Source organism: Ranitomeya imitator, chromosome 2 (assembly GCF_032444005.1).
Source record: "Ranitomeya imitator isolate aRanImi1 chromosome 2, aRanImi1.pri, whole genome shotgun sequence".
NCBI classification, from domain to species: domain Eukaryota; kingdom Metazoa; phylum Chordata; class Amphibia; order Anura; family Dendrobatidae; genus Ranitomeya; species Ranitomeya imitator.
Genome location: NC_091283.1, coordinates 302,210,241 through 302,233,060, shown reverse-complemented (window position 1 = coordinate 302,233,060; position 22,820 = coordinate 302,210,241). Strand labels below are relative to the sequence as shown.

The window sequence follows — 22,820 nt, the reverse complement described above, 5'->3', positions numbered from 1 at the left end:
GAGGCATAGATGCTCATGAGGAGAATATAATTTTACCTCTATACAAGTCACTAGTTCGACCACACTTAGAATACTGTGTACAGTTCTGGTCTCCGGTGTATAAGAAAGACATAGCTGAACTGGAGCGGGTGCAGAGAAGAGCGACCAAGGTTATTAGAGGACTGGGGGGTCTGCAATACCAAGATAGGTTATTACACTTGGGGCTATTTAGTTTGGAAAAACGAAGACTAAGGGGTGATCTTATTTTAATGTATAAATATATGAGGGGACAGTACAAAGACCTTTCTGATGATCTTTTTAATCATAGACCTGAAACAGGGACAAGGGGGCATCCTCTGCGGTTGGAGGAAAAAAGGTTTAAGCATAATAACAGACGCGGATTCTTTACTGTAAGAGCAGTGAGACTATGGAATTCTCTGCCGTATGATGTTGTAATGAGTGATTCATTACTTAAATTTAAGAGGCGACTGGATACCTTTCTGGAAAAGTATAATGTTACAGGGTATATACACTAGATTCCTTGATAGGGCGTTGATCCAGGGAACTAGTCTGATTGCCGTATGTGGAGTCGGGAAGGAATTTTTTTCCCCAATGTGGAGCTTACTCTTTGCACATGGGGTTTTTTTGCCTTCCTCTGGATCAACATGTTAGGGCATGTTAGGTTAGGCTATGGGTTGAACTAGATGGACATATAGTCTTCCTTCAACCTTAATAACTATGTAACTATGTAACTATGTAAACATGAAACAGAATTGGGATTACATAGGGAACATGTGCAAATTCAAGCAAAAGTGCAATCATGCAAGAAAAGACGCCATGACCTGGACTTACCACACTAAATATACAACCCCTGGCAAAAATTATGGAATCACCGGCCTTGGAGGATGTTCACTCAGTTGTTTAATTTTGTAGAAAAAAGCAGATCACGGACTTGCACAAAACTAAAGTCATTTCAGATGGCAACTTTCTGGCTTTAAGAAACACTAAAAGAAATCAAGAACAAAAAGTGTGTTAGTCAGTAAGGCTACGTTCACACTAGCGTTGTGCGCCGCTGCGTCGGCGACGCACAACACACCGAAAAACGCGGCAAAACGCACGCAAAAACGCTGCGTTTTGCGACGCGTGCGTCGTTTTTTGCCGAAAATCGGACGCAAGAAAAATGCAACTTGTTGCGTTTTCTTGGTCCGACGCTTGCAGCAAAAAAGACGCATTTGTCGCAAAAACGCATGCGTCCCCCATGTTAAACATAGGGGCGCATGACGCGTGCGTCGCCGCTGCGTCGCCCGACGCGGCGCCGACGCACACTAGCACAACGCTAGTCTGAACGTACCCTAATGGTTACTTTTTTAAGCAAGCATAGGTAAAAAATTATAGACTCACTCAATTCTGAGTAAAAAATTATGGAATCCCCCTGTAAATTTTGATACCCAAAAATAAGACCTGCATGAAATTAGATCTGCTAGTTAGTCTGCATCTAAAAAGGAGTAATCACACCTTGGAGAGCTGTTGCACCAAGTGGACTGACATGAATCATGGCTCCAACACGAGAGAAGTCAATTGAAACAAAGGAGAGGATTATCAAACTCTTAAGAGGGTAAATCATCACACAATGTTGCAAAAGATATTGGTTGTTCAGTCAGCTGTGTCTAAAATCTGGAACAAATACAAACAACATGGGAAGGTTGTTAAAGGCAAACATACTAGTAGACCAAGGAAGACATCAAAGCGTCAAGACCGGAAACTTAAAGCAATATGTCTCCAAAACAGGAAATGCACAACAAAACAAATGAGGAACGAATGGGTGGAAACTGGAGTCAACGTCTGTGACCGAACTGTAAGAAACCATCTAAAGGAAATGGGATTTGCATACAGAAAAGCTAAACGAAAGCCATCATTAACACCTAAACAGAAAAACACTAGGTTACAATGGGCTAAGGAAAAGCAATCGTGGACTGTGGATGACTGGATGAAAGTCATATTCAGTGATGAATCGCGAATCTGCATTGGGCAAGGTGATGATGCTGGAACTTTGTTTGGTGCCGTTCTTATGAGATTTATGAAAGAAAGAAAGATGACTGCCTGAAGAGAACATGCAAATTTCCACAGTCATTGATGATATGGGGCTGCATGTCAGGTAAAGGCACTGGGGAAACGGTTATCATTACATCTTCAATAAATGCACAAGTTTATGTTGATATTTTGTAGACTTTTCTTATCCCATCAATTGAAAGGATATTTGGGGATGATGAAATCATTTTTTCACGATGATAATGCATGCTGCCATAGAGCAAAAACTGTGCAAACATTCCTTGAAAAAAGACACATAAGGTCAATGTCATGGCCTGCAAATAGTCCGAATCTCAATCCAATCGAAAATCTTTGGTGGAAGTTGAAGAAAATGGTCCATGACAAGGCTCCAACCTGCAGAGCTGAGCTGGCAACAGCAATCAGAGAAAGTTGGAGCCAGATTGATGAAGAGTACTGTGTGACACTCATTAAGTCCATTCCTCAGAGACTGCAAGCTGTTATAAAAGCCAGAGGTGGTGCAACAAAATACTAGTGATGTTTTGGAGTGTTTTTTTGTTTGTTTTTTCATGATTCCATAATTTTTTTCCTAAGAATTGAGTGAGTCCATAATTTTTTCCCTAAGCTTGGTTAAAAAAAGTAACCATTACTGACTACCACATTTTTTGTTCTTGATTTCTTTTAGTGTTTCTTAAAGCCAGAAAGTTGCTATCTTAAATTACTTTAGTTTTGTGCCATATTTGTGATCTGCTTTTTTCTACAAAATTAAATAACTGAATGAACATCCTCCAAGGCAGGTGATTACATAATTTTTGCCAGGGGTTGTATATATGTGGCAGCATATTCTGTTCAAAAAGTGATGTTGTAATATATGAGATTACAATGGCAAGTATCAGTGACAACACAAAGATTATACTATATCATTGTAAACTGCACCTGGGCAAAACACCTTAATATAAATCCAAAGGAAGAAAAAAAAAAGCAGCAACACTTCCGTTAAGTGATGAAGAAACCTTAGTCCTTTATTTCCAATATAAGTTCATGGACAAAGTAATAAGGGCAGGGACAGTGCAAGTAAAAGGACGATGGACGTTTCGCTTTATACACGCTTCCACGGGTCCAGATATTATACCGTCGTCCTTTTACTTGCACTGTCCCTGCCCTTATTACCTTGTCCATGAACTTATATTGGAAATAAAGGACTAAGGTTCCTTCGTCATATAACAGAAGTATAGCTGCTTTTTTTTTCTTCCTTTGGATTTATCTACATGTTTTACTTCTGGCAAGCACCCTCCATCAAGTGACTTCACTCCCATAATGTGCCAATGATTCAGAGTGTACCTCTCCATACCAGTAAGTAGCTCATTATATTTATCTCAGTGCCATTCATTTTTTCTTCTCTTTGGACACCTTAATATAAATAGGTATAACAATTATACCACAATCGTGCCCTAGCCTTTAATTAAGCAGACTTTACATCATGAAGAAATGCCTGTATCAATCATCATTGCAGTCAGTGTCCTAAAAGCATTAGATTATGGCTAGTGATGCTATATATGTTGACTTCTATCCTATATGGAGAACAACATATCAATGTTTACCTCAAAATTCCCTGACGAAGGAGTAAGACTCCGAAACGCGCGTCGAGTGACGCGCTGACCTGGACGCCCACGCACAGTGTTGCTGATTTTGAGGTAAACATTGATATGTTGTTTTCCATATAGGATAGAAGTCGACATATATAGCATCACTAGCCATAATGTAATGCCTTTAGGACACTGACTCCAATGAAGATTGATACAGGTATTTCTTCATGATGTAAAGTCTGCTTAATTAAAGGCTAGGGCACAATTGTGGTATAATTGTTATACCTATTTATATTAAGGTGTTTTGCCCAGGTGCAGTTTACAATGATATAGTATTATTATTATTATTTATTTATTTATATAGCACCATTGATTCCATGGTGCTGTACATGAGAAGGGGTTACATACAAGTTACAGATATCACTTACAGTAAACAAACTAACAGTTACAGACTGATACAGAGGGGCGAGGACCCTGCCCTTGCGGGCTTACATTCTACAGGATTATGAGGAAGGAGACAATAGGTTGGGGGTTGCAGGACCTCCTGTGTTGGCGAGGCGGTAGCTTCGGTAGTGGTGAGAAAGCAGTAGAGTCATTGCAGGCTGTAGGCTTTCCTGAAGAGATGGGTTTTCAGGTTCTGTCTGAAGGATCCAAATGTGTTTGATAGTCGGACGTGTTGGGGCAAAGAATTCCAGAGGATGGGGCATATTCGGGAGAAGTCTTGGAGGCGGTTGGATGAGGAGCGAATAAGTGTGGAGGAGAGAAGGAGGTCTTGGGAGGACCGGAGATCACGTGAGGGAAGATATCGGGAGATTAGTTCAGAGATATATGGAGGAGACAGGTTGTGGATGGCTTTGTAGGTCAGAATTAGTAATTTGAACAGGATACACTGAGGGAATGGGAGCAAGTGAAGAGATTTGCAGAGGGGGAAGCAGAGGAGTAGCGAGGAGAGAGATGAATTAGTCAGGCAGCAGAGTTAAGGATGGACTGAAGAGGTGCAAGGGTGTTAGCAGGGAGGCCGCAGAAAAGGATGTTGCAGTAGTCAAGGCTGGAGATGATGAGGGCGTGCACAAGCATTTTAGTAGATTGATGGTTGAGGAAAGGAAGGATTCTGGAGATATTTTTGAGCTGGAGGCGATAGGAGGTGGAAAGAGCTTGGATGTGCGGTTTGAAGGACAGGGCAGAGTCGAAGGTTACTCCGAGACAGCGGACTTCCGGTACGGGGAAAAGCATGATGTCATTGATTGCGATAGATAGGTCAGGTAAGGATGATTTATGGGATAGAGGAAACATGATGAGTTCAGATTTGTCCACATTGAGTTTGAGGAAGCAGGAGGAGAAGAAGGAGGATATGGCTGATAGGCACTCTGGGATTCTGGACATCAGAGCGGTGACGTCTGGGCCAGAGAGGTAGATCTGAGTGTCATCAGCATAAAGGTGGTACTGGAATCCATGGGACTTTATGAGTTGTCCCAAGCCAAGTGTATAGATTGAGAAGAGTAGGGGTCCTAGAACAGAGCCTTGGGGGACTCCAACAGAGAGAGGGTGGGATGAGGAGGTAGTGTGGGAGTGGGAGACGCTGAATGTGCGGTTTGAAAAGTACGAGGAGATCCAGGATAGGGCGAGGTCTTTGATGCCAAAGGAGGAAAGGATCTGTAGTAAGAGGCAGTGGTCAACCGTGTCAAAAGCAGAGGACAGGTCTAGAAGGAGGAGTACAGAGTATTGTCCATTAGCTTTGGCGGTAAGTAGGTCCTTAGTGATTTTGGTCAGGGCTGTCTCAGTTGAGTGATGGGGGCGGAAACCAGATTGTAGATTGTCAAAGAGCAAGTTAGATGGGAGGAAAGTTCAGAGTGGACGTGCTGCTCCAGGAGTTTGGAAGCGAATGGGAGCAGCGATATTGGGCCATAGCTGGACATAGCAGTTGGATCGAGAGTTGGCTTTTTAAGGATAGGCGTGATTGTGACATGTTTGGAAGCAGAAGGGAAGGTGCCAGAAGATAGTGATAGGTTGAAGAGGTGGGTTAGGGATGGGATAAGTGTGGTGGTGAGGTTGGGGAGGAGGTGGGATGGGATGGGGTCGAGCGCACAGGTGGTGAGGTGCGATTTGGAGAGGAGACAATTAAGCACCCCTCCAGTGATGTTGGATAGGGAGGTTATGGGTTTATGGGCATTGGTCTGGTATACAAAGGGGTTGTGGTGGTTGGACAATGAAGACTTGCCTTGTCTGGTTGATCTTATTTTTTTATTTTTAAAGTCCTCAGCAGAGATGAGGGAGGTTGGAGGGGGCAGTGGGGGGCGGAGGAGGGAGTTAAAGGTTGTGAATAACTGTTTGGGGTTGTAGGATAGGGAAGATTTGAGGGTTGTGAAGTAGACCTGTTTAGCAGAGGTGAGAGCAGATTTAAAAGCGAGTGTTGCCTGTTTGAATGCAGTGAAGTCGTCTTGCAGGTGTGTTTTCTTCCAACGCCGTTCCGCCACGCTAGACACTTGCCGGAGCTTTTTAGTGGTGTTATTGTGCCAAGGTTGTCTATTGATACTCTGCCATGGACGAGAGGGGCAACTGTGTCAATAGCTGATGCGAGAGTGGCATTGTAGAAAGCAGTGGCACTGTCTGTGTTGTGGAGTGAGGATATGGATGCCAGTGGTAGGATAGAGTCAGAGAGTGTGTGGGTGTCAAGATGTGCAAGGTTTCTGCGTGGGTGCGCATTTTGCTGGACATGGATGTCTAGTGAGGACAGGGATGAGAAGGTGAGCAGATGGTGGTCGGATAGAGGGAGAGGGGAGGTGGTGAAGTTAGATAGAGATCAGAGGCGGGTGAATACCAGGTCTAATGTATGTCCGTCTGTGTGGGTGGCTGCAGAGGACCACTGAGTAAGTCCAAAGGATGAGGTAAGGGACAGAAGTTTGGAGGCTGTTGACTGAAGAGTATCAATGGGGATGTTGAAGTCACCCATGATGATGGTGGGAATGTCAGCAGAGAGAAAGTGAAGAAGCCAGGTGGAGAATTGGTCAATAAAGGCAGTGGCTGGGCCCGGAGGTCGGTATATGATGGCCAATTGGAGGTTGGAGGGAGAGTAGATGCGGACAGAATGGACTTCAAGTGAAGGGAGGATAAGGGAGGGTAGAGGTGGGATTGGGTTAAAGGTGCAGTTAAGAGAAAGGAGAAGACCCACTCCTCCACCATGTTTGTTGCCGGGTCGAGGGGTATGGGTGAAGTGGAGGCCGCCGTAACACAGCGCAGCAGGGGAGGCGGTGTCAGAGGGTGTTAGCCATGTGGGGAGGCGGTGTCAGAGGGTGTTAGCCATGTTTCTGTGAGGCCAAGGAAGGCAAGATTGCGAAAGAGAAAAAGGTTGTGAATCACGTGAAGCTTATTGCAGATTGAGCGGGCATTCCAGAGTGCTCCAGGGAGAGGGAGCAGGGAGGTGGGCGTCAGGGGCACGGGTTTTATGTTGGAAAGATTGCGATAGTTCATATTAGATAGGGAGCGATAGGAGGGGGTAGTAGTGGGAGGTTTGAGCTGTGAAGGTCCCGGGTTGGTAGATATGTCTCCAGCAGTGAGGAAAAGCAGAGAAAGGGAGAGCAGGTGGGAGAAAGAGAGTGGCCGACATGTTTTATGTTTTCTTAGGACAGATTTGAGGTCGAGGAGCAGGTCAGCAGAGGAGGACAGGTGGGGAGGTAAGAGGGAAGGGGAGATGTTTATTAGGTTAGTGAGTGCTGGGGTTTGTGATAGCGAAGGAGAGAGAGGATTAGTGGAGCAAACACTGTAAGGGCATAGGTAAACATGGTGAAGGAGTAAGATGGGTTAATAGAAAAGCTAGATCCAAGTAATAATAAGTGCTTACTCAGCAGACATACCCAAAAGAGACGGCGACATAGAGTGGGGTCCAGACTCCTGCCGTGACTAACTGCCTTTGAAATAACTGTGGCGTCTATATGCTTAGCTGCGCAATGCTTTGCTGCAGAAATGCGCGTGCCTGACCCCACACGCGTGCACCCCTTAAGATGCTACTAAATTTATAGGACTGACTAAAAGATCAGGTGAGAGGGATTGTGGGTGCTTATTTGGGTATAATCTTTGTGTCGTCATTGATACTTGCTATTGTGACCTCATATGTTACAACATCACTTTTTGAGCAGAATATGCTACCACATATACAGTTAAGTCCATATATATTTGGAAGGAGACAACATTTTACTAATTTTGGTTATAGACATTACCACAATGAATTTTAAACAAAACAATTCAGATGCAGTTGAAGTTCAGACTTTCAGCTTTCATTTGAGGGTATCCACAGGAAACACAGCGTTTGGTGATGTCCATGAGTTCAAGACTTCAGGCAGTCATTGCCAACAAAGGGTTTTCAACCAAGTAGTAGAAATGAACATTTTATTTAAAATTATTTAATCTGTCCAATTACTTTTGGTCCCTTTTAAAAACAGGGTGGCATATGTTAAGGAGCTGAAACTCCTAAACCCTTCATACAATTTTAATGTGGATACCCTCAAATAAAAGCTGAAAGTCTGAACTTCAACTGCATCTGAATTGTTTTGTTTAAAATTCATTGTGATAATGTCTATAACCAAAATTAGAAAAATGTTGTCTCTGTCCAAATATATATGGACTTAACTGTATATATTTAGTGTGGTAAGTCCAGGTCATGGTGTCTTTTCTTGCATGATTGCACTTATGCTTGAATTTGCACAAGTTCCCCATGTATTCCCAATTCTGTTCCATGTTTATAATAAAGTTTTTTCAATATATATTATTAGATCACGAGGTCGTATTTTGTGTTTTACACACCTTCCCCTTCTTTGTGTTCTATGTATTAGCGACTGATCCATTCAAGGTCCATGATCATTAGCAAATATGAATAAAGATATAAACATTCATGTAATCATTGATAGATAAGATGTTGCTAAGTACTATTCTTGTTGTGGTAAATTGTAAAACCTGTAAGTAAATTAACACCAATTTTTTTTTAATTATGATAATACCCGTAAATTTAATAACAGTTTATCAGCTGTAACACATCAGGTTATTTTTAAAATTGATTGTACTGCATGTAACTTGGCACATGTCGGATGTACATCGAGGAAATTAAAAACTTGTATTGCTGAACATTTGAATGACATAAGCAATATTACAAGTACTAATAGCAACTGTAATTTCTCTTCAGTGGCCAAACCTTTCACATACCAACACTCACGCAGTATTGTCTCTCTCTGGGTTTGCGGATTAAAATGGGTTAATAAACCATTGCGGGGCGGCGATATCAGATGCCTCTTACTGACTCGTGAAGCCTATTGGTTATACAGTGCTTCAGCCCTGTTCTGATAGCAGAAATGTTCACTTGCTGTGAGCGCCGATAGCTGTCCATCAATGACAACCACAGGGGTCTCCTGCAGACCTCGGGTTGTCAGGCCAAACTATCGGTGACCCGCGATCATGTTACTGACAAGCTTCCGGCGCAATCATGTTAAATTCTGCTGTCAGAGATTGACAGCAGCATTTAACAGGTTAACAGCCGAAGCTGGATCACCATTCCACCCGCGGATATTAGGGGCACAAGTCAGATGTTGAAATCAGCTGACATGTGCCGGAAAAGATGTGGGCTCAGCGCCTCAGCCCACATAAACGGGGAGACCCAACATGCTGACCTGAGATCTAACGCGATGGAAGATTACAGTGCGGGGAAGACGGGAAACCTTCATATAGACGGCTGGTGGGGATGGAGTCAGTGACGGACTCTGGACAAATGTTTCTAGAGCCGTAGTAGAAGATGAAGATGTCGTCCTCATTATGAAGTAGTTACAGTATTTCTCCTGTCACATGTAATGAATATCTCCTGCAGTATTGCTAATGCCGATTCCAGTGTCTGTAAATGAAACGAGAATTAGCGTTATGGAAGATGAGTCTATGAGGAACGTATTCAGCTGCCGACTCCGAGGGAGAAACTGCTTGTTGTCTGTGGCCTAAAATATATAGGTTTTATTAGTAGATGTAAAGAAGAAAACTAAATACTGTATAATAATAAATCTCATATGTTCTGCCCTTTCTAGCGAAGGACAGGTTCATATCTTGTATTAAAAAGGTTTAATACCATAGTTTTGGTTTTGCTGTGTTATAGCACCACCCAGTGGTGGTTACATTTATTACCTGTGTTTTTCAGTAACTATTAGAGTGTTGCATTCTGGGATTCACCAAGGTATCATGGGAAGGGGAAACTCCATTTTCTCTCTGTGTATTTCCCTGGACACACGTGTTAATCTGCTGTGTTGAACTACCTCACTTACTTGCCATTCCGGTTAAGATTATCCGGTAAGACCATTATCCCTGTTCTTGCTATGTAATGTTGTACAGAGTGTGATTAACTGTATAGCAGCCAGTACACAGGAAATGTGATTTCAGTTACCTGCTGTATGTAGTTATTATAGAAGTTGCATCATCCTGTATGCTTTCCCTGTTAGTTGCAGTCATGTTATTATTTGCCCAATACTTACTCAAATCATTTGTATTCTTATAGTTTTACCGCGCTCATGTTTACCAATAAACAAGTTAGACTACAGAGAACAGTCTGCTTATTTGGGAGACAGAAGTGGTTTATGCCGTATGTCGGATCACACACCGTATCAACGTGTATGAAGACAGAACAGTAAAACGGATTCTTGACGCCAGCTTGGCCAGTAAAACGGATTCTAGATACCAGCGGAGGCCAGTAAAACGCAGGCTAGATTCCAGCAAGCAGTAAAACGGATTCTAGATACCAGCAAGCAGTAAAACAGAAGCTAAATACCAGCGGAGGCTAGCAAAACCAGGCTAGACGCCAGCAATAACAAGACCACTTACACAGCCGCTTGTACCTCACCGCACAGCCTGCAGATACCGCAGCGGCCGCCATATTGCCCGCCAAGCGCTACACGTCTCAGTCTACGCTGAAGTCATTCCTACCCGCTCTGAGACGTCCTACAGCCTGCAAACGGACACACGATGTCTGCAAGTCCTCAGTCAGGACGAGGTCTCAAACAAGCCGCTCTAGCAAGTCTTCCTCGAAAAGGTCTGTCACCCTCGCCCGAGCAGAAGCTGAGGCGGAGAAGGTAAGATCCTCTTTCGCTGCACAAGAGATGCAGTTAAAGTTAAGACAAGCAGAGCAAGAAGCAGAAAGAGCCCGCCTGCAAGCAGATAGAGAAGCAGAAAGAGCCTGCCAAGAAGCTGAAAGAGCCTGCCAAGAAGCAGAAAGAGCCCGCCTGCAAGCCGATAGAGACGCAGATACAGCACGCCTGCGAGCGACCTTAGAAAGGCTTTCCGCTGAAAAAGAAGCAGCAGCCGCAATAGCCAAAGCTGAGTTCTTAGAAGCCGTGGAGTTTCCCGAATTTGAGCGTGACAGCGACGTACGTGGACCAGACCTTGATCGTCAGGACCCTGCTCAACGCGTCTCAGAATATGTCCACCAACATCCCGGAATAGAAGACAACTCTGATCCGTTACACCAACCAGCCTATACAGATTACCAGAGATCCTTCCTCCAAACACCGTACTGGAAGCAGGAAGGTATACTGCGAAACGACGTCGACCACCACTACCGTCTTACAGAACAGAAGGTACGGCCTCCTCCCAGACTGACAGGGACACCCTTCGCTTCAGAACGGTTTTATACAGACTTTCCTAAGCCAGAAGCTCCTACCAGGTATGAGGATGCACCACACACCGCATGACAACAGCACACCAGCTCATGTTGGCACTGACTCAGCCACTATGAACTTTGCAAGGTTCTTTACCCGCCGGGAGCTGGTCACCAAGGGACTTGTAAAGTTCACTGATCAAGCTGAAAGCTACAGAGCATGGCGAGCCTCCTTCCAGAATGCCATCAGAGACTTGCATCTTTCCAGTAGTGAAGAGTTAGATCTACTGGTTAAGTGGCTTGGGAACGAGTCAGCTGAACACGCCAAAAGAATCAGGAACATTAACATAAAGTACCCACACACAGGACTTCGCATGGTGTGGGAGAGACTCGAAGAATGTTATGGGTCAATAGAAGCTATAGAAAATGCTTTGTATAAAAGAATTGATGATTTCCCCAAGATAGCAAATAAGGGTTATCAAAAGCTCAGGGAACTGAGCGACTTGTTAATGGAGGTACATGCTGCTCAGGCAGAAGGTGACCTACCAGGGTTGGCATTCCTGGACACTGCCAGAGGTGTCAACCCGATTGTCCAAAAGCTCCCTTACAATTTACAAGAAAAGTGGGTCAGTCACGGGTCCCGTTACAAACAGGCTCATAAGGTGCCATTTCCTCCTTTCAGGGTGTTTGTAGACTTTGTTGCTCAGCAGGCTAAAGTTAGAAATGACCCCAGTTTCGATTTCACTATGTCATGTACCACTGCCTCCGGTGTAAAACCCAGTAAAACACCAGTGGCAGTACACAAAACTAATGTTACCGCCACAGGTTTTCCTTACAGGGCAAGTAAGTCCTCTCCAGAGGAGGACAAACCTCAGGATCCCAGCAAACACTGCCCCCTACACAAGAAACCTCATCCTCTACTAAAATGTAGAGCCTTCAGGGAGAAGCCTCTAGAAGACCGTAAGAGCTTCCTAAGGGAAAACAAGATATGCTTCAGATGCTGCGCGACTACCTCACACTTCGCCAAGAACTGTGAAACCAGTGTGAAATGCGCAGAATGCAGTAGTGTGGAGCACAACACGGCTTTACACCCTGGACCACCCTCAGGGGTATCGTCACGAGTAGAAGAGTCTGCTGAAAAACAGACGGACACTGACATTGACACCCCAGTGGTCACTTCTCAGTGTACAGAGATCTGCAAGGAATTTGTAGCAGGGAGATCCTGCTCGAAGATCTGTCTTGTCAGAGTATTCCCAGTGAGTCAACGGGATAAGGCAATCAAGGTATATGCAATATTGGACGATCAGAGCAACAGGTCTCTAGCTAAGCCCTTTCTCTTCGACACCTTCAACATTGCTGGTCCCGGCTCTCCGTACTCCTTGAAGACATGTGCAGGTACTGTCGAGACGGCGGGGAGAAAAGCGACCGGATTCAAAGTAGAGTCTATGGACGGTCAAACCTGCTTATCCTTACCATCAATACTAGAGTGCAATCAAATTCCGGACAACAGGTCTGAGATACCTACACCGGAGGTAGCAGCTCATCACACCCACTTGAGACGTATAGCTCACCTGATACCGGAGCTTGACCAAGGAGCCCCTATCGTCTTACTCCTCGGAAGAGACATTCTATGGGTCCACAAGGCTAGAGGACAGATCAACGGCCCACAAAATGCCCCATATGCTCAGAGACTTGACCTAGGATGGGTCATTGTGGGAGACGTCTGTTTGGGTGGAGCACACAGGCCGACATCAGTCAACAGCATGCTCACCAATACCCTCGAGAATGGACGCCCGTCTCTCTTCCAGCCATGCGAGAGCAGTTTCCTGATTAAAGAATTGCCACCCAACACCCCTCCATCTTGTCCGTTAGCTGATCCCTCCTGTGAAGACCATGCATGCGACGGTGAGCAAGATCATATAGGGTGCACAGTTTTCCACAGGACTAGAGAAGACAACCAGGTAGCAACGTCCATAGAGGACAGACTGTTCTTGGACATCATGGAGCGAGAGATAGTAAGAGATGAATCAAAGAGTTGGGTCGCACCTTTACCATTCAAACCACAGAGGCAACGCTTACCCAACAACAGAGAACTTGTGTACAGTCGATTTGTCTCCCTTACACGCAAACTGCAGAAGTCACCAGAGACAAAAGAACACTTCTTTACCTTCATGGAGAGAATATTCCAGAGTGGCCACGCGGAAATTGCACCTGTACTTCAAGATTCCGAGGAATGTTGGTACTTACCTATTTTCGGCGTGTATCATCCGAAGAAACCTGGTCAGATAAGAGTGGTATTTGACTCAAGTGCCAGATACGAAGGTGTTTCTTTAAACGACGTCTTTCTATCTTGTCCAGACCTCAACAACAGACTTCTGGGAGTACTCCTTCGTTTCCGCAAAGATGCAGTAGCATTTATGGCCGACATACAACAGATGTTTCACTGCTTCCTTGTTAAAGAAGAACACAGAAACTACTTGAGGTTTTTCTGGTACCGCGATAATGACCCCTACAAGGACATCGTGGAATATCGTATGAAGGTACACATCTTCGGGAACAGCCCTTCCCCTGCTGTCGCTATCTATGGGCTTAGACATTCAGCCAGAGAGGGTGAAACAAAGTATGGATCGGATGTAAGATCTTTTGTGGAAAAGGATTTCTACGTAGATGACTGCCTGAAATCCACACCCACAGATGAGTCGGCAGTCAGTCTCCTGAAAAGGGCACAAGAAATGCTCGCTTCATCCAATTTGAGGTTGCACAAAATTGCTTCCAACAGCCAAAAACTAATGGCAGCCTTTCCCTCTCAAGATTACTCAACCGATTTAAAAGACTTGGATTTAAGCACGGACTCCCTTCCTATGCAGCGGAGCCTGGGTTTACTTTGGGATTTGAAAAAGGATGCATTCACCTTCCAGATCAGCGAAGAAGAGAAACCTTTCTCGCGTAGAGGCGTCCTGTCCGTTGTGAACAGCTTGTACGATCCTCTGGGATTTGTAACTCCCGTAACTATCCAAGGTAAAATGATGTTGAGAGACTTCACCCAAGAGACGTCCGATTGGGATGATCCGCTTCCCAGTGAGAAAAGAGACTTGTGGGTAAGATGGAAGAACTCTTTAGAAGCCCTGTCAAGTCTCTACGTTGCACGACCATATGCTTCTGTGCCATCAACAGAAATCAAGATGCAAAGGCTTTGTATCTTCTGCGATGCCTCAACCAAAGCAATTGCAGCAGTGGCGTATTTGAAAACTACTGACATCAATGAACAATGCCACGTGAGGCTTGTTATGAGCCGGACAAAATTGGCCCCACTCCGTGAACACACAGTACCCAGACTGGAACTCTGTGCAGCTGTGTTAGCAGTAGAGTTAGCTGAGCTTATCTCAACAGAAATGGACCTGGAGGTCAAAGAAATCGAGTTCTACACCGACAGCAAGGTAGTGTTGGGGTACGTTTGCAATGAAACTCGTCGTTTCTATGTCTATGTCAGCAATCGGGTGCTAAGGATCAGGAGATCCACCAACCCTAAACAGTGGCATTATGTGTCCACAAACCACAATCCTGCAGACCACGCAACCAGATCCATTGAAGCAAGACTCACACATGAAAGTTTAACCACATTCCTGGCAGAAGTTTCGGCCATCATTAATGCTAGACCATTGACTTCACTTTCTAGTGACTCTGAGGATCCGACTATTCTCACCCCTGCCATGTTACTTACTCAGAAAGCCAGCGTTCTCAGCGCTCCACCTGGAGAATTTAGCAACAAGGACCTCTACAGACGACAATGGAGACAAGTCCAAAGTCTCTCCAATACCTTCTGGGACAGATGGAGGAAGCAGTACCTCTCTACCTTACAACCCAGGAAGAAGTGGCAGACCAACAAACCAAACATCAAAACCGATGATGTCGTTCTCATGAAAGACAGCCAGTCTCACCGTAATGAGTGGCCACTAGGCCTCATCACTAAAATATTCCCAAGCAAAGATGGGAAAGTGCGTAAGGTTGAGGTCAAAGTGGGCAAGTCCGGGGAGAGTAAACTATTCCTCAGACCAGTTGCGGAACTTGTCTTACTGTTTTCACCAAAAGAACCTGTGGGTGGCATCAGTTGATGCCAAGCGGGGAGTGTTCTGCCCTTTCTAGCGAAGGACAGGTTCATATCTTGTATTAAAAAGGTTTAATACCATAGTTTTGGTTTTGCTGTGTTATAGCACCACCCAGTAGTGGTTACATTTATTACCTGTGTTTTTCAGTAACTATTAGAGTGTTGCATTCTGGGATTCACCAAGGTATCATGGGAAGGGGAAACTCCATTTTCTCTCTGTGTATTTCCCTGGACACACGTGTTAATCTGCTGTGTTGAACTACCTCACTTACTTGCCATTCCGGTTAAGATTATCCGGTAAGACCATTATCCCTGTTCTTGCTATGTAATGTTGTACAGAGTGTGATTAACTGTATAGCAGCCAGTACACAGGAAATGTGATTTCAGTTACCTGCTGTATGTAGTTATTATAGAAGTTGCATCATCCTGTATGCTTTCCCTGTTAGTTGCAGTCATGTTATTATTTGCCCAATACTTACTCAAATCATTTGTATTCTTATAGTTTTACCGCGCTCATGTTTACCAATAAACAAGTTAGACTACAGAGAACAGTCTGCTTATTTGGGAGACAGAAGTGGTTTATGCCGTATGTCGGATCACACACCGTATCAACGTGTATGAAGACAGAACATCATATGTTTCATTTATTATCTCCAGTAATTGTATTATTTCACAGGATTTTTATGATGTTACATCGGCTCATCTTCTTCTCATTCAGTTCTCTACAATATCGGATCCTCTCAGTGAAGATCTTCTGTATAAGAGAATTTTTCTAAATTACTCAAAGATGAATATGGACAGAGACAAGATGGCGGAGAGGATATTATACCTCACCCTAGAGATCCTCTTCCGGCTTACTGGAGAGGTGAGAGATTCTGATTACGTGACATTACATCATTCTTATCTATAGGAATAACAGATGGACAGAGCTGGAGGTAAGGATTCTGGAAATGTCTGTAGTGAGATTTATTAATGTGTCTCTCCATAACCAGGATTACACAGTAGTGAAGAAGATCTCTAGTGAACGCTGTCAGGACCCTGTGTCTGAGCGATGGGGAAGACCCCTGAGCCCAATCACGGGGTCTCCACCTCACCCCCTGATACATGAGGACATTAATGACCAGAAGATCCTAGAACTCACCTACAAGATGATTGAGCTTCTGACTGGAGAGGTGATACTGCTGGGAATGCTGGGACATTATACAGTAACGTTATGAAGGGATTGGAGAGTTGACTGTATCATTCTATGTGTGTCAGGTTCCTGTAAGATGTCAGGATGTCGCCATCTATTTCTCCATGGAGGAGTGGGAGTATTTAGAAGGACACAAAGATCTGTACAAGGACATCATAATGGTGGTTCCACAGCTCGTCGACACATCATCAGGTAATAGACAGGACTAAATACACACAGCTTATAATTATCTGTATGTAAAAAATGAATTCAGTCCCTATATGTATTTCCTCCAGATCTATCCAGTGAGAGGACAACACCAGAGCAAAGTCCCCATCCTCGTCTTCCACAGGACTGTAAAAAAGAAGATCCCAGTGTTCCTCAGGATCATCAGGTAGATGGAGAGAAGGTGTCATGAGATCTCCCCTATGATGTGTAGACGGATGTGAAGGTCTTGTGCTCAGTCTTGTTTTATCCACCAGTATTATATATTTTATACTTGTGTAATGAGAACGGTGGAGATGGCAGGATTAGAACTAATCATAGATGTGACTTCTCCATCTGTCTGTGACTTTTATAATACATGTTTCAGGGTGAAGATCTGACCCATATTAATACTACAGAGACATATGTGAGGGGTGATGAGCGGTGTAAAGAGGAGATTCCTACATATGACTACCCAGGTGAGTAGTGACCACTAAATGCAGAGAAGTCACAGATTCTTCTCAGTCACCGTCTGTGGCTGTTTTATCAGTGTTGTAGTCTGACGATATTACAATCATGTAATTACCATTTTGCCTCTAGACCACAACTTTCTCCTCCACCCAAAACTGATCTAATCACTTTGGGCATTGAAAGCCCTTTTCTATAGAACTTACAACCTGGAGGATCCATCTACCCCCTGGGGTTAGAAGACATTGACCCTTACCGACCCAGATCTGTAAACAACAAAGTAAAATGACAGTGTACGTAGAATGTGCTGACAAGTAAGAAATATATTATAATGGGCCTCTTGGAGAAGCCGGAGAGTAATGATGCTGTTGGCTTCCAAGATCCCTGATATGGGAAGAAGGAAAAATATCAGGGCTTCTAAAAGCGCTCCAAGTGCGGAGCCATAAAATTGGGTATCAAAACAAATGAATATAAAAAAAATTGTTTTCATTTTAAAATGCTACACATTTCCGATGTGAACTAGCTCCTTCCTCAGGCATATACAAATAATACATTGTGGATCTTTTATATATTCCAAAATGGCATCACTAATCCAATTGCTTAATTCATTAATTAAACCGCGCTAATGGTACACGGTTTTTTGCTTTGAAATCTTCCTTCTTGTACAAAACAATACAAATAGATGTAAAATGCACATTGGATGCACAATGAAATATATATAACAAACATACATGGCAACAACCAAAATACTTAATGATCATTCAAAAAAAATACCCCTGTTATGTCGTATTTTCAATGCTCTCATTCAGGCCCTCCAGTTTCGGTGTGAATAGTTTAAAAATCCAATAGGATTCCCCATTCACAAGTCTTTGGGACCTATTAGACACATGTTCTGATATTTGTTCTAATATATTGAGTCTTAAACTGGTGGGATCTCGTTTACATTCTAAAATGAAATGCCTAAAGAGACTGTGCAGATTATACCCTTCCTAATATTACGTCTATAGCTGATCATCCTACTATGGATCGCTTGGGTCGTTTTTAGATCCCTGATATTGGATGAATCTACCTTCTCTCCCTTCTGTGCTGCTGAATAATCAGTTCCCATTTTTCAAATCGGACAATAGGAAACAGATGGACCTTAAAAATAATTTTCCACCTTCTCTTGAATCCGACAATACACAATATATGGTTGTACATTACTGTCTTGGCATATGGCATGGTTAAGAAAGGAAGGAGCGCCATTTAGCTATTTGAATGCAGATCTTGCTGGAATAGTTTGCAGGCACACTGTATTGGGAGCACTGTTCATGGTCATCTCAAAAGATGGCCACCACAAACAAGCTTGGCATTATCTGCTTCATTCTCTAGATCCCAGGGATTGTTTTACTCATCATCCTGCCCCATGCACATGGATCTGGACTTGCACAGAGACCACTAGACTTGGACCACGGTGTTACATTTTGTTTGGAAGTGTGAGATAGCAAGAAGAATTCTCGGGTAGCCGGGTCAGAACCAGGAGGGCAGGGAAAATAAAACATCAAATAATGCAAGATCAGTCAGTAAACAGGCCAGGTTCACAGCAGGAAAAAAATACACAAGCTGGGAGCTGAGCACAGAGGACTGAACCAGAGGAGAATAAAGGTACCGTTACACTAAACGATTTACCAACGATCACGACCAGCGATACAACCTGGCCATGATCGTTGGTAAGTCGTTGTGTGATCGCTGGGGAGCTGTCACACAGACAGCTCTCTCCAGCGACCAACGATCAAGGGAACAACTTCGGCATCATTGAAACTGTCTTCAACGATGCCGAAGTCCCCGGGTAACCAGGGTAAACATCGGGTTACTAATTGCAGGGCCGCGCTTAGTAACCCGATATTTACCCTGGTTACCATTGTAAAAGTAAAAAAAAAAACACTACATACTCACATTCCGATGTCTGTCATGTCTCCCGGCGTCAGCTTCCCTGCACTGTGTAAGCGCCGGCTGTAAAGCAGAGCAGTGACGTCACCGCTGTGCTCTGCTTTACGGCCGGCCGGCGCTGACACAGTGCAGGGAAGCTGACGCTGGGGGACGTGACAGACATCGGAATGTGAGTATGTAGTTTTTTTTTTTTTACTTTTACAATGGTAACCAGGGTAAATATCGGGTTACTAAGCGCGGCCCTGCACTTAATAACCCGATGTTTACCCTAGTTACAGGTGAACACATCGCTAGATCGGCGTCACACACACCGATCTAGCGATGACAGCGGGGTGATCAGCAACCAAAAAAAGGTCCTGATCATTCCCCACGACCAACGATCTCCCAGCAGGGGCCTGATCGTTGGTCGCTGTCACACATAAAGATATCGTTAGCGGGATCGTTGCTACGTCACAAAAAGCGTGAAGTTGCAATGATATCCTTAACGATATCGTTATGTGTGAAGGTACCTTAAGGCTGTGTCTGGCAGCTTCCGGCAATATGCTGCAAGCTTCAGCAGGGTGTGGTGCTTTACAAATGCCTGAAACAGGGTGCTTCATGTGGACAGCACACACAATCATACTGCCAAACTGGATGGTACTACTAGTCCCAAGCACCCTAATCTTAGTTGCTGGACAGAGCCCCTGTTTGGGGCTCCTTCAATACCAGCGCTACCTGCAGAATGAATAAGGCCACCTTTCATAGAAAAATTAAAACCCATAATGCATCTCCAGTGAGATGCCCCCCTCCCCTCACAAATTATCATGTGGTGAAGAGGGAAAATTACATATAGCTAAGAAGTAAGCAATGCTAATTAAGACACAGGAATAGCTGACATTTTAAACTCCTTTTGTAAGACCTCACAATGGAACATATGGGAAAGTGAAAGAAACGCTTTAACTTCTTTTGAAGCAGAGGACCCCTGTAGTTTATAGGTAATTAAACAGGACATGTCCTCTAGGGCAGGGGTCCCCAACTCCAGTCCTCAAGGCCCACCAACATGTCATATTTTCAGGATTTCCTTAGTCTTGCCCAGGTAATAATTGCATCACCTGTGCAATGCAAAGGAAATCCTGAAAACATGACCTGTTGGTGGGCCTTGAGGACTGGAGTTGGGGACCCCTGCTCTAGGGGAAAAGAGATACTAAAAGGAGAGGAGTTTAGTTGAGGAGAAGTGTGCTTTCCCAGGCACAGAAATATTATTCACACATCACAGATTGTAACCATCCCGGCTCCAGGGCTCAGATAGGAATATTGAGGTTGGTATCAATCCGATATGTATGAGATATAGATTTCCATAACAAAGAGAAAAACGTGATGCATTAATTCACATCACTGAGGGGCCATTAGAATCCCTCCAATTGAATAATGGTCTGATAGATGGTGTGACCCAGATCATACTTTGTTTCTATGTACCATATTTTTCGGTCTACTAGACGCACCGGACCATAAGATGCACCTAGGTTTTAGAGGAGGAAATTAGGAAAAGAATAGTGAAGCAAAAAATTTGGTCAATTCTGTAAGATCTTAAGACCACCTATCCTGGTAAATATGGTGAGTAAACATTCCTCTTTAGTAGCGGGCACTGTTAGCAGCCTGCTTCCTGCTACTTCTTCCAGCAGTCATGTTTGCCAATACTTAAGAGAAATTAATATTCTAAATATTCATTGCTCTTTAGTATCGGCACACGTGACCGCCAGCAGCAGCAGGAAGCAGGCGGCTGACAGTGTGCAATACTGATGAGGAATGGTTACTCACCGCGATCTCTGATGAACACCCGGTGAGTATTCCGGCAGCTGTGCTCTGCTTGGGAGCAGCGCATGATGTCCCTGCTATGTATTGCTTACAAGCATTAAGCAGCTGCTGGCACTGGAGCAGGACGCTGTGACTGTGAGGGAGCAGAGGAAGGTAAGAGTAAAGGTTTGTTTTTTTAATCTTTTCTGATGGGGCCATGGATACCAGGACTTGGATGGGGCCAATCACTCATACCAGGATGCCAGGAAGAAATTAATATTCATTGCCCTCCACGCCCATGGGCGTGAATGCAGTGCATATTCATTTCTCTTTAGCAGCGGGCACAGGAGTTAGACGGAGGCGCCGGCTCTTGCCTCTGTGACCCGCTGCTCCTCCAATACCGCTCCCCCACCACAACCATAGCCAGTATATCCGGATTATAAGACACACCCATTTTCGTCCACATTTTGGGAGGAAAAAAATGCATATTTATAGTCCGAAAAATAAGGTATATATAAAATCATGATAAAGATATCTTGTAAGTTGGGGATATCCTAAAATTCTGAAGCTGAAAACATTTCACAAACAACCCCACATGAGGTAATCTAAGTGAAGTGTATGGGTAAAACTTAGGAGCTAATAAAAAGCAGATCCTTGGTCTGGGTTATTGTCAGTACCTGGGAAGGCGTAGTTCGCTGTTCAGGTTCTGTCCAATTCCCATTCAAAGTGTTTCCCTTTGCTAAGCACTGAGCCATTTCTGTGACTAAATGAGGTAATTTTCTGATGTTTTCCCTTTTATTTTGTGTAATTGTATATATTGTATTGTTTGCCATTTTGTATATATATTATAAACACTGCCTATCTTTCTGGAGTAAATATAACATTTTATAGTGCTGTTGCTTTTGCTCTGTAAACTGCACCCCGAATACGTACTTTATCTGCAATGGGTGTCCAATTGGCCTGTATAAATGATTGGTGGTGACGGTGAGTCGTTTCTGTATTATAGTGAAGTTGGAAGTGATCATACGGGGTACTGTATATACATATAATTAAAGCTTTGGAATTGGGAGGTGTATATACCACATACACGTATCACAATAGTAATACCAAATACATGGATGCTAAATATGATTTGGGCACACTGCAAGGCTCAGAAGCGAGGGGGAGATTTGCGTTTGGGAGCGCGAATGTTGCTGGATTGGGTTATGGAAGCCTTTTTACTTTTCAAAAACCTTTAAGCCACTAATAATATGGAAACTTATGTTTTTCCATTGACAAATGATGGACCTGAGTGGGGACTTGTTTTTGCGGGATGAGTAGAAGTTTTTATTGGTATAATTTTCACCTACATAACATTGCTTGGTGGCTTTTTATTCCATATTTGTGAGGCAGAATGAACAAACAGTTGAACACCATGCTCCACTGGTTCATGTTATGAGGTTTTCTATTAGACTGTGAACTGTCATTGTCTTGTGAATTCAATATTTTTTTTACATAACTTGCCATTTTTACAGACCGTTTAAGTAGAAATTGTCAAAAAATTAAAATTCAAGGATATTTTATTCAAAAATAATAATTGGTTTTATTTTTGGCAGATGACTGTACTTGGAGATCAGAGGGACAGCTGACATCTTCAATTTTTAAATCAGATGATTTTGAGATCAAACAGGATTCTATTGAAGTGGAAGCCATTACTCCAGATATACCATCATCCCTTCATAGCAAAGATCTGTCATCTGATCTTTTAAATCAGGTCCTGTCTTCTGATTCATTACCGACTGCTAAGAAAAATCAAACTCACAAAATAAGCATTAAAAATTTAACTGCTCCTAAAGCAAAGAAGCCATTATCACATTCAGAACTTGGAAATAATTTTCCCCTCAAAAAGTGTTTTCTTAAACATCAAAAAATTCACTCCGCAGAGAATAGATTTTCTTGTTCCAT

At 43.6% G+C, this 22,820-nt stretch overlaps 2 protein-coding genes across 2 annotated transcripts in view; both read left to right on the top strand.

The window, feature by feature from the left end:
• The window catches only part of LOC138663370 (zinc finger protein 585A-like), a 73,683-nt gene that overhangs the window by 47,246 nt on the left and 3,617 nt on the right, over positions 1 to 22,820 (top strand). The window contains exon 7 of the mRNA XM_069749546.1: positions 15,159 to 15,172. Within this exon, the coding sequence (XP_069605647.1) occupies positions 15,159 to 15,172 (14 nt within the window). The remainder of the gene's footprint in view (positions 1 to 15,158; positions 15,173 to 22,820) is intronic.
• On the top strand, positions 15,784 to 22,641 carry LOC138663369 (gastrula zinc finger protein XlCGF66.1-like). The gene is made up of 5 exons (XM_069749545.1): positions 15,784 to 16,196; positions 16,324 to 16,503; positions 16,589 to 16,715; positions 16,799 to 16,896; positions 22,472 to 22,641. Exons 1-5 carry the CDS (start codon positions 16,119 to 16,121, stop codon positions 22,502 to 22,504), a joined length of 516 nt encoding a protein of 171 aa, XP_069605646.1. The 5' UTR covers positions 15,784 to 16,118; the 3' UTR covers positions 22,505 to 22,641.